This window comes from Notolepis coatsorum (assembly GCF_963971535.1).
Source record: "Notolepis coatsorum genome assembly, chromosome: 16".
Classification (NCBI taxonomy): Eukaryota; Metazoa; Chordata; class Actinopteri; order Aulopiformes; family Paralepididae; genus Notolepis; species Notolepis coatsorum.
The window spans coordinates 2396043-2410577 of NC_140180.1; the positions used below are offsets into that span (position 1 = coordinate 2396043).

At 41.6% G+C, this 14535-nt stretch overlaps 1 protein-coding gene across 1 annotated transcript in view; it reads left to right on the forward strand.

Moving 5' to 3' along the window:
* Positions 1-415: 415 nt before the first annotated feature.
* The window catches only part of LOC311242407 (trafficking protein particle complex subunit 11-like), a gene marked incomplete at its 3' end in the record, with an annotated part of 40677 nt that continues 26557 nt past the window's right edge, over positions 416-14535 (forward strand). The window contains exons 1-7 of the mRNA XM_084331362.1: positions 416-575; positions 4123-4334; positions 7452-7621; positions 9688-9758; positions 11156-11270; positions 12365-12464; positions 12905-12978. Of these exons, the coding sequence (XP_084187488.1) occupies positions 4131-4334; positions 7452-7621; positions 9688-9758; positions 11156-11270; positions 12365-12464; positions 12905-12978 (734 nt within the window). The 5' untranslated portion in view covers positions 416-575; positions 4123-4130. The remainder of the gene's footprint in view (positions 576-4122; positions 4335-7451; positions 7622-9687; positions 9759-11155; positions 11271-12364; positions 12465-12904; positions 12979-14535) is intronic.

Genomic DNA, 14535 nt, shown 5'->3' on the forward strand with positions numbered 1-14535 from the left:
CGGCTTGTGGGAGGCAAGAATCAGCGTCCGTGACAGGGGAGGGTTGAATTGGATGATACGAAATTGGGATGGGAGAAAATATAGAAAATGGGAGAAAAAGTGGATAAAAAAAAAATTGTGTGTATTGAGCCATACTGTATTGTACCCATTCTGCTGCAATCTGTTAAATAAAGTTTTCATTCATTCATTCATTCATTCATTCATTCATTCATTCATTCATTCATTCATTCATTCACTCACTCACTCGTTCATTCATCCATACACTCATTCATTCAGTCATTCATTCGTTCATTCATGCAGACAACTTTTTAACATGGAAACGCTGGGAACAACCTTTATTTTGATAAACCCACTGTCTCGCCCGGAAGTAGAGACTTCCTCATTAAAGCTGACTTGACAACACTGTTGTTGTACTTGAGGTCCCAGGTTCCATTCCTCCAGGAGGCTCTGTTGGCGTTGTAACATCTACACGAGACTATAGAGACTATAAAGCTATAAACGATATTATTATTATCGTGTCCTTGTCTAAACCACTGAGGTAGAGGTTTAAACCCACCGGCCAGCTGACTGTGTTGGTAAGTAAGCAGCTAACTGCTAAGCTAAGTCGAGCTAACGTTAGCTGCTCTACATCCAGCTAGTTGTTGTCATCTTGTTGATGATGTTCGCTAACGTCCAGTCCTCCTGTGGCCACGACGTTAAACAAAGACAAGAGAAAACAGAGAGTTAGTATTTGGGTTCATTAAGCTGATCGTTTTGTGACTTTACTTTGTTGTAAAACGTTTGATCCATTCACACCCGGATCGTTGTTGTTGTTAAGTGAGCTAACTAACGTAGCCAGCTGGCTGTCACTGGTCTTCAGCCGGCTGGTCTTGTGACCTGGACTTTGACAGCTTCCGTGTCAGATCCTCCTTTAGCCCTTTCACTGCCACCCTTTTACTAGGTTAACCTGCTGCCGTGTGGCAGTGAAAGGGTTAACCTGCTGTCGTGTGGCAGTGAAAGGGTTAACCTGCTGTCATGTGGCAGTGAAAGGGTTAACCACTGTCGTGTGGCAGTGAAAGGGTTAACCGGCTGGCTGTCGTGTGGCAGTGAAAGGGTTTTCCTTCTGTGTATTGTCGCAGTGAAAGGGTTAAAGGTCAACCTTCACGTTGTATTTTTGTTCAATAAACAATGTGGACTAGGCCAACAGTGACTTTCATGAAGAATGGAAAAAAAGTATTGAAATTGACCCAGTTTTAGCGTTTTTATCAAACATTTTGTCTGCCCAACACAATCACCACGCACGTGGATATTTTAATCAATGGTTCATAACGTGCGTGTGTAATCGAAATGATCGTCACAACAGGTGCAGGACAACAGGGGGCTCACCAGGGGGCGCTGAGTCACACAGCTAGTGGCAGGCAGAGAGCCTTGCTACCATAGATATATGCTTGCTACTACTAGCCGAATGAAAATGTATCTGTTTCACCTAACACTATTGCTCCGTGATTATAGCCACCCATCTCTAAAGCCACTACCACGTTACCATATTTGTAATAATGTAAATCATTGTGTCGTTGTACACATATTGTGTTTATAACGTTAGTAGCTAACATAGCTTAGCTTGGTAGCTATTGTGCTAACAAAATATCCCGACATCCGGCTCGCTGGCCGGCATGAACGGCCGACCCAAAATGGTTCTCTCCTCTCTGTACACCCCGTCCCCACGGGTACCCTGCCGGGGGGCCCATGGACGCGACAACGGCGACAATGGTGGCAGCCTGTAGGGTGCTCGAGCCCGTAAAGGCTAGTGGTACAAACACGATAGCTATGAGCTAACAACGGCCGCCGCTGTTGTCACGTCCACAAGCTCCTCCGCAGGACACCCGCGAGGACGGGGGCACACAAAGAGGAGAGAACCATAGGCTAACGTCAGTGTAGTGGTCCCGACTGTAGGCAGCAGGGACGGCGGAGCTATATAGGCTAACTGTGATGCACCGAGTGGGCCACCATTGAACTAGTACTATGACCCGGACGGGCAAGGCATTTCCTGAAGTGACGTCACGGCCGTGCTAGCTTTTAGATTAGGCTCATTAATATGCACCTGTAGTGACATCGGCGTTTGATAAGCTTTTTTGATTCACGCGTGCATGTTATTCGTGCGTGGACCTTTTTAACTCTTTCAGAGTGGCATTTCCGGTGTCAAATGGAAATAAATAAATAATGAAATTATATAGCAATGATGTAAACTACCCATAATTGATCAGTAGGGTTTAACCTGGAGGTTGGGCTTTAACCTTTAGGTAGTGTGGCAGTGAAAGGGTTAACCTTATGTCGTGTCACAGTGAAAGGGTTAACCGGCTGTAGTGTGGAAGTGAAAGGGTTAACCGGCTGTCGTGTGGCAGTGAAAGGGTTAACCTTGTGTTGTGTGTATTGTCGCAGTGAAAGGGTAAAACCGTTTTGGTAGTGCAGCAGTGAAAGGGTTAACCGGCTGTCGTGTGGCAGTGAAAGGGGTTTCCTTCTGTGTATTGTCGCAGTGAAAGGGTTAACCGTTTGGTAGTGTGGCAGTGAAAGGGTTAACCTTCTGTGTATTGTCGCAGTGAAAGGGTTAACCGTTTTATATGACCACAATATCATATCACAATAATGTTCTTATCCGTGACGGTATTAATGGCATTTAAATTGAGGCTATTTCGTTTCCGGTACCAATTACAATGTGATGAGTTTTTTTGTTTGTTTGTTGTTGTATTGTTTTTATCTTGTAATACAATTGTCATGGTGCTATTTCTGTCAACATGTATAAATCGTTTACAGAAGTTAAAAAAAATTATTTCCACTTCTTAAATATGACTCGAGAACCATATCATATCCAAACTTACCACTAAAATGTCAGAAATAATATTTTAGGTTCAGATTTGGGTAGAAAAGAGCGGAGCCCTACTGTAGGAAAACATGACAAATATGAATGTTATTCAGGAGCTACTGTAGAAAAACATGACAAATATAAATGTTATTCAGGAGCTACTGAATTAAGAATCACTGTGTTCTTGAACTGGCCAACTGTTGTGAAGGTATTTTTATTCACCAGGGAAATAATTCTTCTGTCATCCACCACAGTTTTCTTCCGTGGTCTTCCAGGTATTTTGGTGTTGCTGAGCTCACCTGTGCATTCTTTCTTTTTTTAACAGTTGATTTCACCTAATGCTTTTGCTATCTCTCTAATGGGTATGTTTAGGTTTTTCAGGAGCTCCAGTAGGAAAATATGACCTATGTGAAATGTAAAAGTGAAATGTAAAAGTGTAATGTATGTGATGTCTTGGTCCTCCAGGTGTCAACATGGCTGCCTCTCAGTGTAAAAGTGTAATGTATGTGATGTCTTGGTCCTCCCGGTGTCAACATGGCTGCCTCTCAGTGTAAAAGTGTAATGTATGTGATGTCTTGGTCCTCCAGGTGTCAACATGGCTGCCTCTCAGTGTAAAAGTGTAATGTATGTGATGTCTTGGTCCTCCAGGGCTCAACATGGCTGCCTGCCTCTCAGTGTAAAAGTGTAATGTATGTGATGTCTTGGTCCTCCAGGGCTCAACATGGCTGCCTGCCTCTCAGTGTAAAAGTGTAATGTATGTGATGTCTTGGTCCTCCAGGGCTCAACATGGCAGCCTGCCTCTCAGTGTAATGTGTGTGATGTCTTGGTCCTCCAGGGCTCAACATGGCAGCCTGCCTCTCAGTGTAATGTGATGCGTGTCTTGGTCCTCCAGGGCTCAACATGGCAGCCTGCCTCTCAGTGTAATGTGTGTGATGTCTTGGTCCTCCAGGGCTCAACATGGCAGCCTGCCTCTCAGTGTAATGTGATGCGTGTCTTGGTCCTCCAGGGCTCAACATGGCAGCCTGCCTCTCAGTGTAATGTGATGCGTGTCTTGGTCCTCCAGGGCTCAACATGGCAGCCTGCCTCTCAGTGTAATGTGATGCGTGTCTTGGTCCTCCAGGGCTCAACATGGCAGCCTGCCTCTCAGTGTAATGTGTGTGATGTCTTGGTCCTCCAGGGCTCAACATGGCTGCCTCTCAGTGTAATGTATGTGATATATTGGTCCTCCAGGGCTCAACATGGCTGCCTCTCAGTGTAATGTATGTGATATCTTGGTCCTCCAGGGCTCAACATGGCTGGCTCTCAGTGGGAGCTTCCCCCGGAGCTGTGCTGTCGGCCCATGGCCTTCGTGGCTCTGACCGGTCTGGACGTGGTCTATAACGCCGTCCACAGAGCCATCTGGGACGCCTTCTGTGCCAACCGCCGCGCCGACCGAGTCCCCATCTCATTCAAAGTCCTCGCTGGAGACCACGAGTACCCCAAGTGTCGCACCAAGGTGAGAGACGCACGGATACCGTGACAGACAGACGGGTAAAGAGACAGACGGATAAAGAGACAGACAGAAAGAAGGATGTCAAGTCAAGTCAAGAGTTGTATTTGTCACGGCATACAGGGTACACAGTGAAATGCGGGTGGTCATGCCCGCAGCGATTGTGCAATAATACAAGTAATAAGTAATAAGACATAACGGGTATAATGTACACAAAATGACAGATAAAGAGACAGACAGACAGATAAAGTGACAGACAGACAGATGAGTAAGCAGACTGACAGACAGATAGATACTTTCCTTGCCCTATTTTTGTCCTGATTGTAAAGCGACCTTGGGTTCTATGAAAGGCGCTATATACATTTGATTTATTATTATTATTATAAAGAGACAGACAGACAGACAGATAAAGTGACAGACAGATAAAGTGACAGACAGACAAAGAGACAGACAGACAGACAGATAAAGAGACAGACAGACAGACAGACAGACAGACAGACAGACACATGGACAGATAAAGTGACAGACAGACAGATAAAGTGACAGACAGACAGACTGACAGACAGATAAAGAGACAGACAGACAGATAAAGTGACAGACAGACAGACAGACAGACAGACAGACAGACAGACAGACAGATAAAGAGACAGACAGACAGATAAAGTGACAGACAGACAGATAAAGAGACAGACAGACAGATAAAGTGACAGACAGACAGATAAAGAGACAGACAGACAGATAAAGAGACAGACAGACAGATAAAGTGACAGACAGACAGCAGGGAGGAGACAGACAGACAGACGGACGGACAGAAAGTTTATTTAAATAAATTTCCAATTAAAAGAAGTGACACAGAGGGTATTATACTATCCTGTTATTATATCCTTAGCACCGGCAAATAGGTCGTTGTTCCCCACTCTCAATGTGATTACAACGTTTGTCCCTATTTCTCATAAATGTATTGTAGTAACACTGCTATTAACAGCTGTGTAAAGATGTACGTGGGCTTGCTAACTGCAGACAAATTAACAAGAGTTTATCAACATTATATTCACATTAACAATACCGTTCATTAGATTAGATTAGATTAAAATGTATTGTCGTCATGCAGCACAAGTACTGTGTACAACAAAAATAAGGTTGGCATCCAACCAGGGTGCAAATGTGACAGTAAAGTGCAATAGTAATATACACTGTACAGGTGATTAAACTGGGTATAAAATATATAAACGAGTACTACTACTAATGAGTAACTGATGTATGTACAGAGTCGTAGTATTAATATGTACAGTGATCGGTATAAAAACACTGTGGTAGTAAGTCATACTGGCCAGCAGCGTAGGTAAGGGATATGTACAGATATATATAAATACTAGGGGTGTAACGTTGCATCGATTAATCGAAAAGCATCGATTCTAATGTGACGATTCAACTGCATCGATTTGAAAATGTTAGAATCGATTATAATCTAAATACATTTATTTATTTATTTTTAATGTGTATTGTTTTTATTGACCTATAGTCCATTCATGCTGAGTGAATCAGTTCCCCCAGCCACATTTGTGTATTCAAATTTTTTTGGGGAATTAACTGATAGAAAATGAATCGAATCGAATCGTGGTCAAATGAAGAGATTTCACGACGCATTGAATCGTCGCCTGAATAATCGCAATCGAAATTAATCGCTGTGAGGTCGCATCGTCACACCCCCCTAATAAACACTATAGTATCTACAGATATGTAAAAGGGATTATATACAGGTATATGTACAGACGGATGTGGATATATATATATTGTACATGCTGTCATACAGAGTGTTATGGGTTATACGCAGGTGTGTAATTAAGCATTACATCACGCGCAGGAGTGGTTTGTGAACAATAAACCATGCCTAGGGGTGGTCGTTAGACCCCCCTAGGCATGGTTTATTGTTCACAAATCACGACTGCAAGTGGTGTAAAGCTTTTATACAACTGCCAGATTCATCCAACCTTATTTCTATACAATAAACACACATTAATCGAAGATTTATTGAAAAAACCATCCGCCAGAAAAAGTAGTTCCCACAACTACAAAAAAGACAAGTTGCCTCCATGTGGAAGCAGCTTGAAGTGCATCCAACCAAACTAACACATCCAACTGTGTATTATTGGAATGATTGAGAGAAGTTGCCTCATGTGGAAGCAGCTTGAAGTGCATCCAACCAACTAACACATCCAACTGTGTATTATTGGAATGATTGATTGAAAATTTTATTACCAGATGCAGAATGGGTACAATACAGTACGGCTCAATACACATAATTGTTAAGGGAATGCAGACCTACTTTCCATAGAACTTCATTCTTAGATGCTTCTATATAAAGTAGGTAAAACAAATTAAAAAGTCTTCTTTGCCCTATAGGAAAAAAACGTTTTCTTCGCCCTATTCTTTTATTTATTTTTTTAAACCTACTGTAGAGGGCCTAAACTTAATCAGTTGGAAACCAAGCGTACAGTAATAAAATTAGCAATCAATCAATCAATCAACTCAATAGGCCATGCTCACTTAGAACAGCGCAGCACCCAGCTCTCTGACTATCCCCCGCGTTGCAGGCAGAGTGTGTGTGTGTGTGTGTGTGTGTGTGTGTGTGTGTGTGTGTGGGGGGGGGGGGGGGGGGGGGTGTGGCGGTGGGTGGAGACTAGAGCGAGCGCTGACAGTCGAAAGGAAAAAGAAATTGAAAAAAAAATTGAAAATGAATCAATCAATCAATCTGCGATTTTTCTTTTGTTACAGAATGATTCAAGACCCATCAATTACATCATCCAACATTGTTTAAACGACTAAGACATTCGCTGTGACAGAATCGCTTGATATTTAGTCGTTTAGTCGCTATCAACATATCCATTTGTAAAGATTATTGTCCACCTTCTTGTGATCCGGCGGAGTGATGTGATGTGGTTCGGTTGTGGGCGGGTCCTGGGCCAGCAGCGTGGAATTGTTGCCAATAAAGACGTGTAAAATGACTGTTTCAGCCAATCAGAATCGAGAAATTTGCATGCCGTTGTATAAGTAGGTATATAGAAGGACTATGCAGCTTGTATTCAGACGGATGGTAATGGTTGTTGCGTTGCGTCTCGACAGCGTACCTCCTACGAGTGGTACATCCCCAAGGGCATCCTGAAGACGGGCTGGATGCACAAGCACCTGAACCTGGTCCCGGCCCTGGTGGTCCTGTTCTACGAGCTGGACTGGGACGACCCTCAGTGGAAAGAGAAGCAGTCGGAGTGCGCCACGAAAGTAGAGATCGTCAGGTAGGAACGGTTTGTGTTACTAAAGTAGAGATCGTCAGGTAGGAACTGTACGTGTGAGAGAGTCTTGTTTATTCAAGTTAGCTATACAGTAGGGATGTCCGATATTATCAGCCGATATCGACATTAAAATGTGGTATCGGAAAATATCGGTATCGGTTTTCAAAAATAAATAAAATTTATTTAAATTTTTGTATTTTCTTTTACATTTCTATAACCTTTATTTACCCAGGTAAGCAAGTAAGAACAAATTCTGATTTTATTTATTGTCAAAAGTATGCATAATTCCACAACAAGAGATATGTAATGTTAATTACCTGAAATTATTCCGTTTTTGGGGGGGGGGGGGGGGGGGGAACCCTGCATATATCGGTATCCGTTGATATCGGTATCGGAAATTAAGAGTTGGACAATATCGGTATCGGTAAAAAAGCCAATATCGAACATCCCCACTATACAGTATATAATATGGCCACCAGACCTATTCTCTCCGTCACAATTGAAATTGCATTTCTCCGTCGCGCAAAAGCTGTTTTTATTTATTTTTTACTTTACTTAAAATGTCCACATCCGCCCCTGTGCCTCACTTTCGGTCACGTACTGTACGTACAGTACTCGGCTATGAATGAAAATACGCCGGTAAAGTTGCTAAGCTTGCGAACATATTTGCATTCCTTATTCAATTCAGTGACGTTATGTTTTCAAAGAAGAGGTACATTCAACGCACGAAACAAAATGCGATGCCATTGTTCAAAGCAAGGTCCGAATATGAGACGATTCAAACTGAATTATAAGGAAATGACGTTCACGAGGTACAGGGATGAGGAAGGGACTTGACATGCACGGGTGTTAAGCTTTCATTTGATTTCTTTCATGTTTTACATATATCGTTTTTGTTTTTTTGTTTTGCATATATATATATATATATATATATATATGTTTTGTAAGGTTTTAAATTAGTACACTCATTTGAGTAGCGGAACAGGGGTAGGATTAAATAAGTGTATACTTCTTCCTACTCCTTTTCGAACATGTAAATTGAGTTATGTTTTGCTTTTGTTTATTTATTTATTTAGTTTGTATTTATTTACATGTTAGAAATAAAGATTTAAAAAATAAAATAAAAATGGTAACAAACGTGTTTGCACCCTGGGCTAACGATGAGGTGAAGAGAGATCTGGACAATGTTGAACTTGTTGTTGTAAGTTAGAACTGTCCTAGTTGCCTAGTTTCACGTCTCTGTAAATAGTTATTGTTATGGATTATAATGTGTTATATTATTTTTTATTGTTTTATAGTCTTTTATGGCCAGTTGTCTGGTCATTGTATTTTCGTTTATGCAAACAAGACTGTTTATTTTTTTTATTCACTTTTTATTTATTTATTGTTATTGTGTTTATAAGTATTTCATGGCCTAGTTGTTTCTGGTCATTATATTTCTTTTATGTTTGTTATTTTATTTTCTGCCTAGCCTATATTTCATGCAGCTGATGTTTGCTGCTAATTCATAATTTCATTTGAAAAGTGTTATTAAATGATCAAATACATTATTACTAAAGTACTAACACAAACAGTTCCTACCTGACTATCTCTACTTTAGTAACACACACCCTTCCTACCTGACTATCTCTACTTTAGTAACACACATACTTCCTACCTGACTATCTCTACTTTAGTAGCACACTCAGTTCCTACCTGACTATTTCTAAAGTAGAGATAGTCAGGTAGGAACTTGTTACCATGAAGTAGTGTGTAGTTACCAGTCTTCCTAGCTTTGTTACCATGAAGTAGTGTGTAGTTAACAGTCTTCCTGCTTTGTTACCATGAAGTAGTGTGTAGTTAACAGTCTTCCATAGCTTTGTTACCATGAAGTAGTGTGTAGTTAACAGTCTTCCATAGCTTTGTTACCATGAAGTAGTGTGTAGTTAACAGTCTTCCATAGCTTTGTTACCATGAAGTAGTGTGTAGTTAAAAGTCTTCCTAGCTTTGTTATCATGAATATATATATATATAGATAATATTGTGTGTGGTATTTACAATATATTTGTAATATTGTGTATTGTATTTAGGACCAGTCTTCAGGGGAGGAACACCAAGGTGGCGGTGGTCCTTATCCAGAAGAAAACCCCTCTTCCTCCAGGTAACAATACTATACTACTCAGAATATAACTCTTTCTCCAGGTAACAATACCAGACTACTCAGAATATACAATAACTCTTTCTCCAGGTAACAATACCAGACTACTCAGAATATACTATATATATATTAGAGGTGGGCATAAATTAAAATGGCTCAAAAAAAATATAAATAAATCTGCCGAAGGCATTCAAAATATGTGTGTTCTACCCAAATAATGACCAGAAGTAAGTCCTTACTTTTTCTTTCCTCCTTATGTTTCTCAGGCCAGTTGGCCCATTACACCATGAGCCCATCTCCTGTTTCCAAAATGCATTACAGACTGTTTGAAAAAGCTGTTTTGCTATGATAATTGGTAATGAAATATCAAAATAATGTTCAATAAGATGTACTTGTGTTTAATAAGTTGTTTTATTCAGAAGTTAACACAAATAAATAATATTACCAGTACAGTACAGTATCTAGCACACTCTCAGGAGCAAAACAGAAAGAAGCATTTCAAACTTGAACATGTGACATGGCTTGACTCAATCAGTCCAATCTCTATTTCTCCTTCTTCCACCTCACTCAGGCAGACCAGCTTGTTTTATGTAGCGGTGTCTACTTATAGTGCCTATAATATTTTTCCCGTTGGGTGCCAGACAGGGCCAAACCCTGCCAATGCAAATCAACTGCTCCAGTGGAGTTGCTCAGTGGCCAATGGTGTCAACTGTGGTTGTACTGGGCAGCTCCCAGGTGTGAATGGAACTGTGTGAATGTGAAGCAGGGCGTTCCTGAAAAAGAGCATCTGTGCTCAGCAAACCTACCCTGGGTAAATAATTTTAATTTTTTTAGATGAACTGTCAATTATATTATCGCGCGATACTAGTATCGCGTTAACGCAGCACGTTAACGGCCCAGCTCTAATATATATATTAGGGATGTCCGATATTATCGGCCTACCGATATTCTCGGCCGATATTGGCATTAAAATGTGATATCGGAAGGTATCTGTTTTCAAATTATTATTATTTTTTTTACATTTATTTAACCTTTATTTACCCAGACAACAGATTCTGATTTTATTTATTGTCAAAAGTATGCATAATGTTGTTAATTCCACAACAAGAGATATGTAATGTTAATGACCTGAAATGATTCCGTTTTTTGGGGGGGGGGGGGGCCTGCATATATCGGTATCGGTTGATATCGGTATCGGAAATTAAGAGTTGGACAATATCGGTATATCGGTATCGGTAAAAAAGCCAATATCGAGCATCCCTAATATATATTTTAGGGATGCTCCATATTGGCTTTTTTATAATATATAACTCCTCTACCCCACACTACTCAGAATATATGACTGGATATGTAAATAAATGAACCCACACTGAAAGAATGCTGTTGAACTGTGTTTCCAGGGGAGGACCTGGTGGCTTCAGAGAGGGCGGCGGCTCTGTGTAACGCCTGCGACCTGTCGGGGAAGTCCCTCTTCGTCCTGCCTCACACGGACCACCTGGTGGGCTACATCATCAGGTACTATAACCCCCTCCTCACACGGACCACCTGGTGGGCTACATCATCAGGTACTATAACCCCCTCCTCACACGGACCACCTGGTGGGCTACATCATCAGGTACTATAACCCCCTCCTCACACGGACCACCTGGTGGGCTACATCATCAGGTACTAACCCTTTCACTGCTGCATAGGGCTGACCCCTATTAATCGATTAGTCGACTAATCGGTCGAAAGGAGCCGTAGTCGACTGGCCAACCTCTTAGTTGAATATAAAAAAAATTAAAATTAAAAATATTAATATTTTTTTTTATTTTTTTTTATTTAATCATTCTTTCCAAAAGAAAAGAGGCCTAGAAGCGTGGCTAACGCTAATGGCGCGCATACCAGAGGCTAACTGCCTATGAAAACAGGCACAGAGGCACTGAAAGAGGATTTCACCCATCTAATGAACTCACTAATATCAAGATGTATCCATCAGTGGACCAATTGCATGCTTTTGCAGAGGACAAGAAGCCTTCAGTTGACTCCTTCAGACATTAAGCACCCCCCACAGTCCAAATGGAATGAAATAAATTTTTTTTTTTAAAATAGTATAGTTTTTTTTTTTTAATTTTTTTTAAGTCGACCAATAGTCGACTAACGGCAAATTTTGGCCAATCCTAGTCGACCATCCAAATCCTTAGTCGGGGACAGCCCTAGTGCCGCACTACCAAACGGTTTAACCTCGGTTTATTCACTGCGACAATACGGAAGGTTAACCCTTTCACTGCCACGCAACAAAGGGTTAGCGCCCTTTCACTCTATCACACTACAGAAGGTTAACCCTTTACCATCACACTACAGACGGTTAACCGTCTGTAGTGTGATGGTAAAAGGGTTAACCTTCTGTAGTGTGGTAGAGTGAAAGGGTTAAAGCTGCAACAACTGTTTTATTCAGACGGGCCTTTTCACATGTTCAAAACCTCTTATGACCACCTGCTATCAGAAGGTCTCACTGAGTCATGTTCTGTCTGTCTGTCTGTCTGTCTGTCTGTCTGTCTGTCTGTCTGTCTGTCTGTCTGTCTGTCTGTCTGTCTGTCTCTCTCTCTCTCTCTCTCTCTCTCTCTCAGGTTGGAGAATGCATTCTACGAACACGCTCAGACCTATTACTACACTGAGATTCGCAGAGTCAAGTCTCACAAGGAGTTCCTCAACAAGACCACTCACCAGGTAGGAGCCTTCTATTATTTAGAACCTTCATTTAGAACCTTCCATTAGAACCTTCTATTATATGTGATGGCTGTACAATGTTGTGTATCGGTATTGTATGTGATTTTTAGATTGTCCAATCAATTAGGACCTTATATTAGAGCATTCTATTAGAACATTATATCGGAACCTTCTATTAGAATCTTCCATTAGAACCTTATATTATAATCCTCTTTTAGAACCTTCCATTAGAACCGTCTATTAGAACCCTCCATTAGGCCACTCACCAGGTAGGTACCTTCCATTAGAACCTGCCATTTGAGGGTTCTGTCTGTGGAGCAGAACCAGAGGACATTTCTTCTGGGTGAAGCTACAAACGATCAACTCCTCCTCCTCCTCCTCCTCCTCCTCCTCCTCCTCCTCCTCCTCCTCCTCCTCCTCCTCCTCCTCTCTGTCTCTAGCTGCTGTTTGTCAGACACCAGTTCAAGATCGCCTTCTTCAGTGAGTTGAAACAGGACACACAGAACGCTCTCAAGTAAGTCACACACACACACACTTTTTTTTTAATCTTTCAATTTTTTGTGTGCAAAATCAACTCTGCCTCTCTTTGTTAACTACAACAAGCAATGCTGTTTGTTATTTAAGATGAGGCCGGACTCGGCACCAGAGCATGTGAGCGTGGAGTGGGTTTTTAAATGGGTCAGAGCTCTCCGCCGCTCCCAGCCGCTCAGTGCACACGATCACACAGTGGTTTAAACTGATAATATACATGTAGTACAATGCCAAAGCAATAGGTGGCGATGTAGTTCAAACATGAAGGCCATTTTCTTTTTTTTTAAACTTAATTTTTTAGCGTTTATCGCTTTTCTGGTCAAGCATGACCGACAGAAACAGGTTGAAATGGGATGTAGAGCAGGGGAAGACATTCTGAGAAATGACGGCGGGTCCGGGAATCGAACTCGTGTCCCCCAGATCCGTGACGAGCACGGTTTTCCCCGACGCAGAAATAGCGCCGAGATATGCGGTGAGCTACGGGAGCTCCCCTTGAAGGCCATTTTCAACCAATCAGAAGGGTGAACGCGCTCACTACACATCCTGCTAAGTCAAAACCGAAATCCGCCATCTTTAAATCACCCCGGACGGGTGAACTAGCAACATTTATTTTCAGCAAGAAACAAGCAAAGTGCAATAAAAAAAAAGGATACATTCACTGTGTTCTGCCTCGTTTATTGATGAAACGAAACCAACATCAACACAATGTACCACCAAGAGCGGAGAGTTTAGTCTCTCAAAAAGAGCGCTGATGTTGTGAGCTTACATGCTAACGTGAATGGGATCTGCCCAGTATAAACGTTAGCATTGCGGCTAGGCTAGCGTACATTAGCGTAGCAAAGCTAGTAGAATGGATGAAAACGTTATTTAACAGATTGCAGAATGGGTACAATACAATACGGCTCAATACAAACAATTGACCTATCTCAAACCCTGCCCTCTTTTCTTGATCCTCCAATCACAACTGTCGCTTACCTCGGACAAACCAAGTTTGTCCGAGGTAAGCGACAGTTGTGATTGGAGGATCAAGAAAAGGGGCAGGGTTTGAGACAGGTCCATTGTTAAGGGGGCCAGGGGGTGCAGACTGTTGTAGTTTGGTCAAATCAAGCTAATATACATCATGCTCCATGGGGGGGGGGGGGCGTGCCAACATGAGCGGAACTAAGCTGTCCAGAGCGAAGAGCGGATTTCTCGGCCACTCCGCGCCGCTCACATGCTCTGCTCGACACTGACAGATTTGTGTTCATTGTGCTGCTTTTATAAAGCCTCAAATGACGGCTTACAATATTTCATGAAAGCAAAAGTGTTTAGTTTGTCTAAGATTTAAAAAGGTTTAAACTTTACAGCACTGACAAAGTTGAACAAAGTGCTGTACAAGTCCCACAACATAACATTATAATTTATTTTAAATCAAATACATTTTATAATTATTATTATTTTTTTTTTATCTCGAAGCTTCGAATTAAAATCGAATCTCGGCCCCGAAGCTTCGAATTCCAAAAGAAAATTGGAAGGTCAGCCGCCCTACACAGTGGAACCT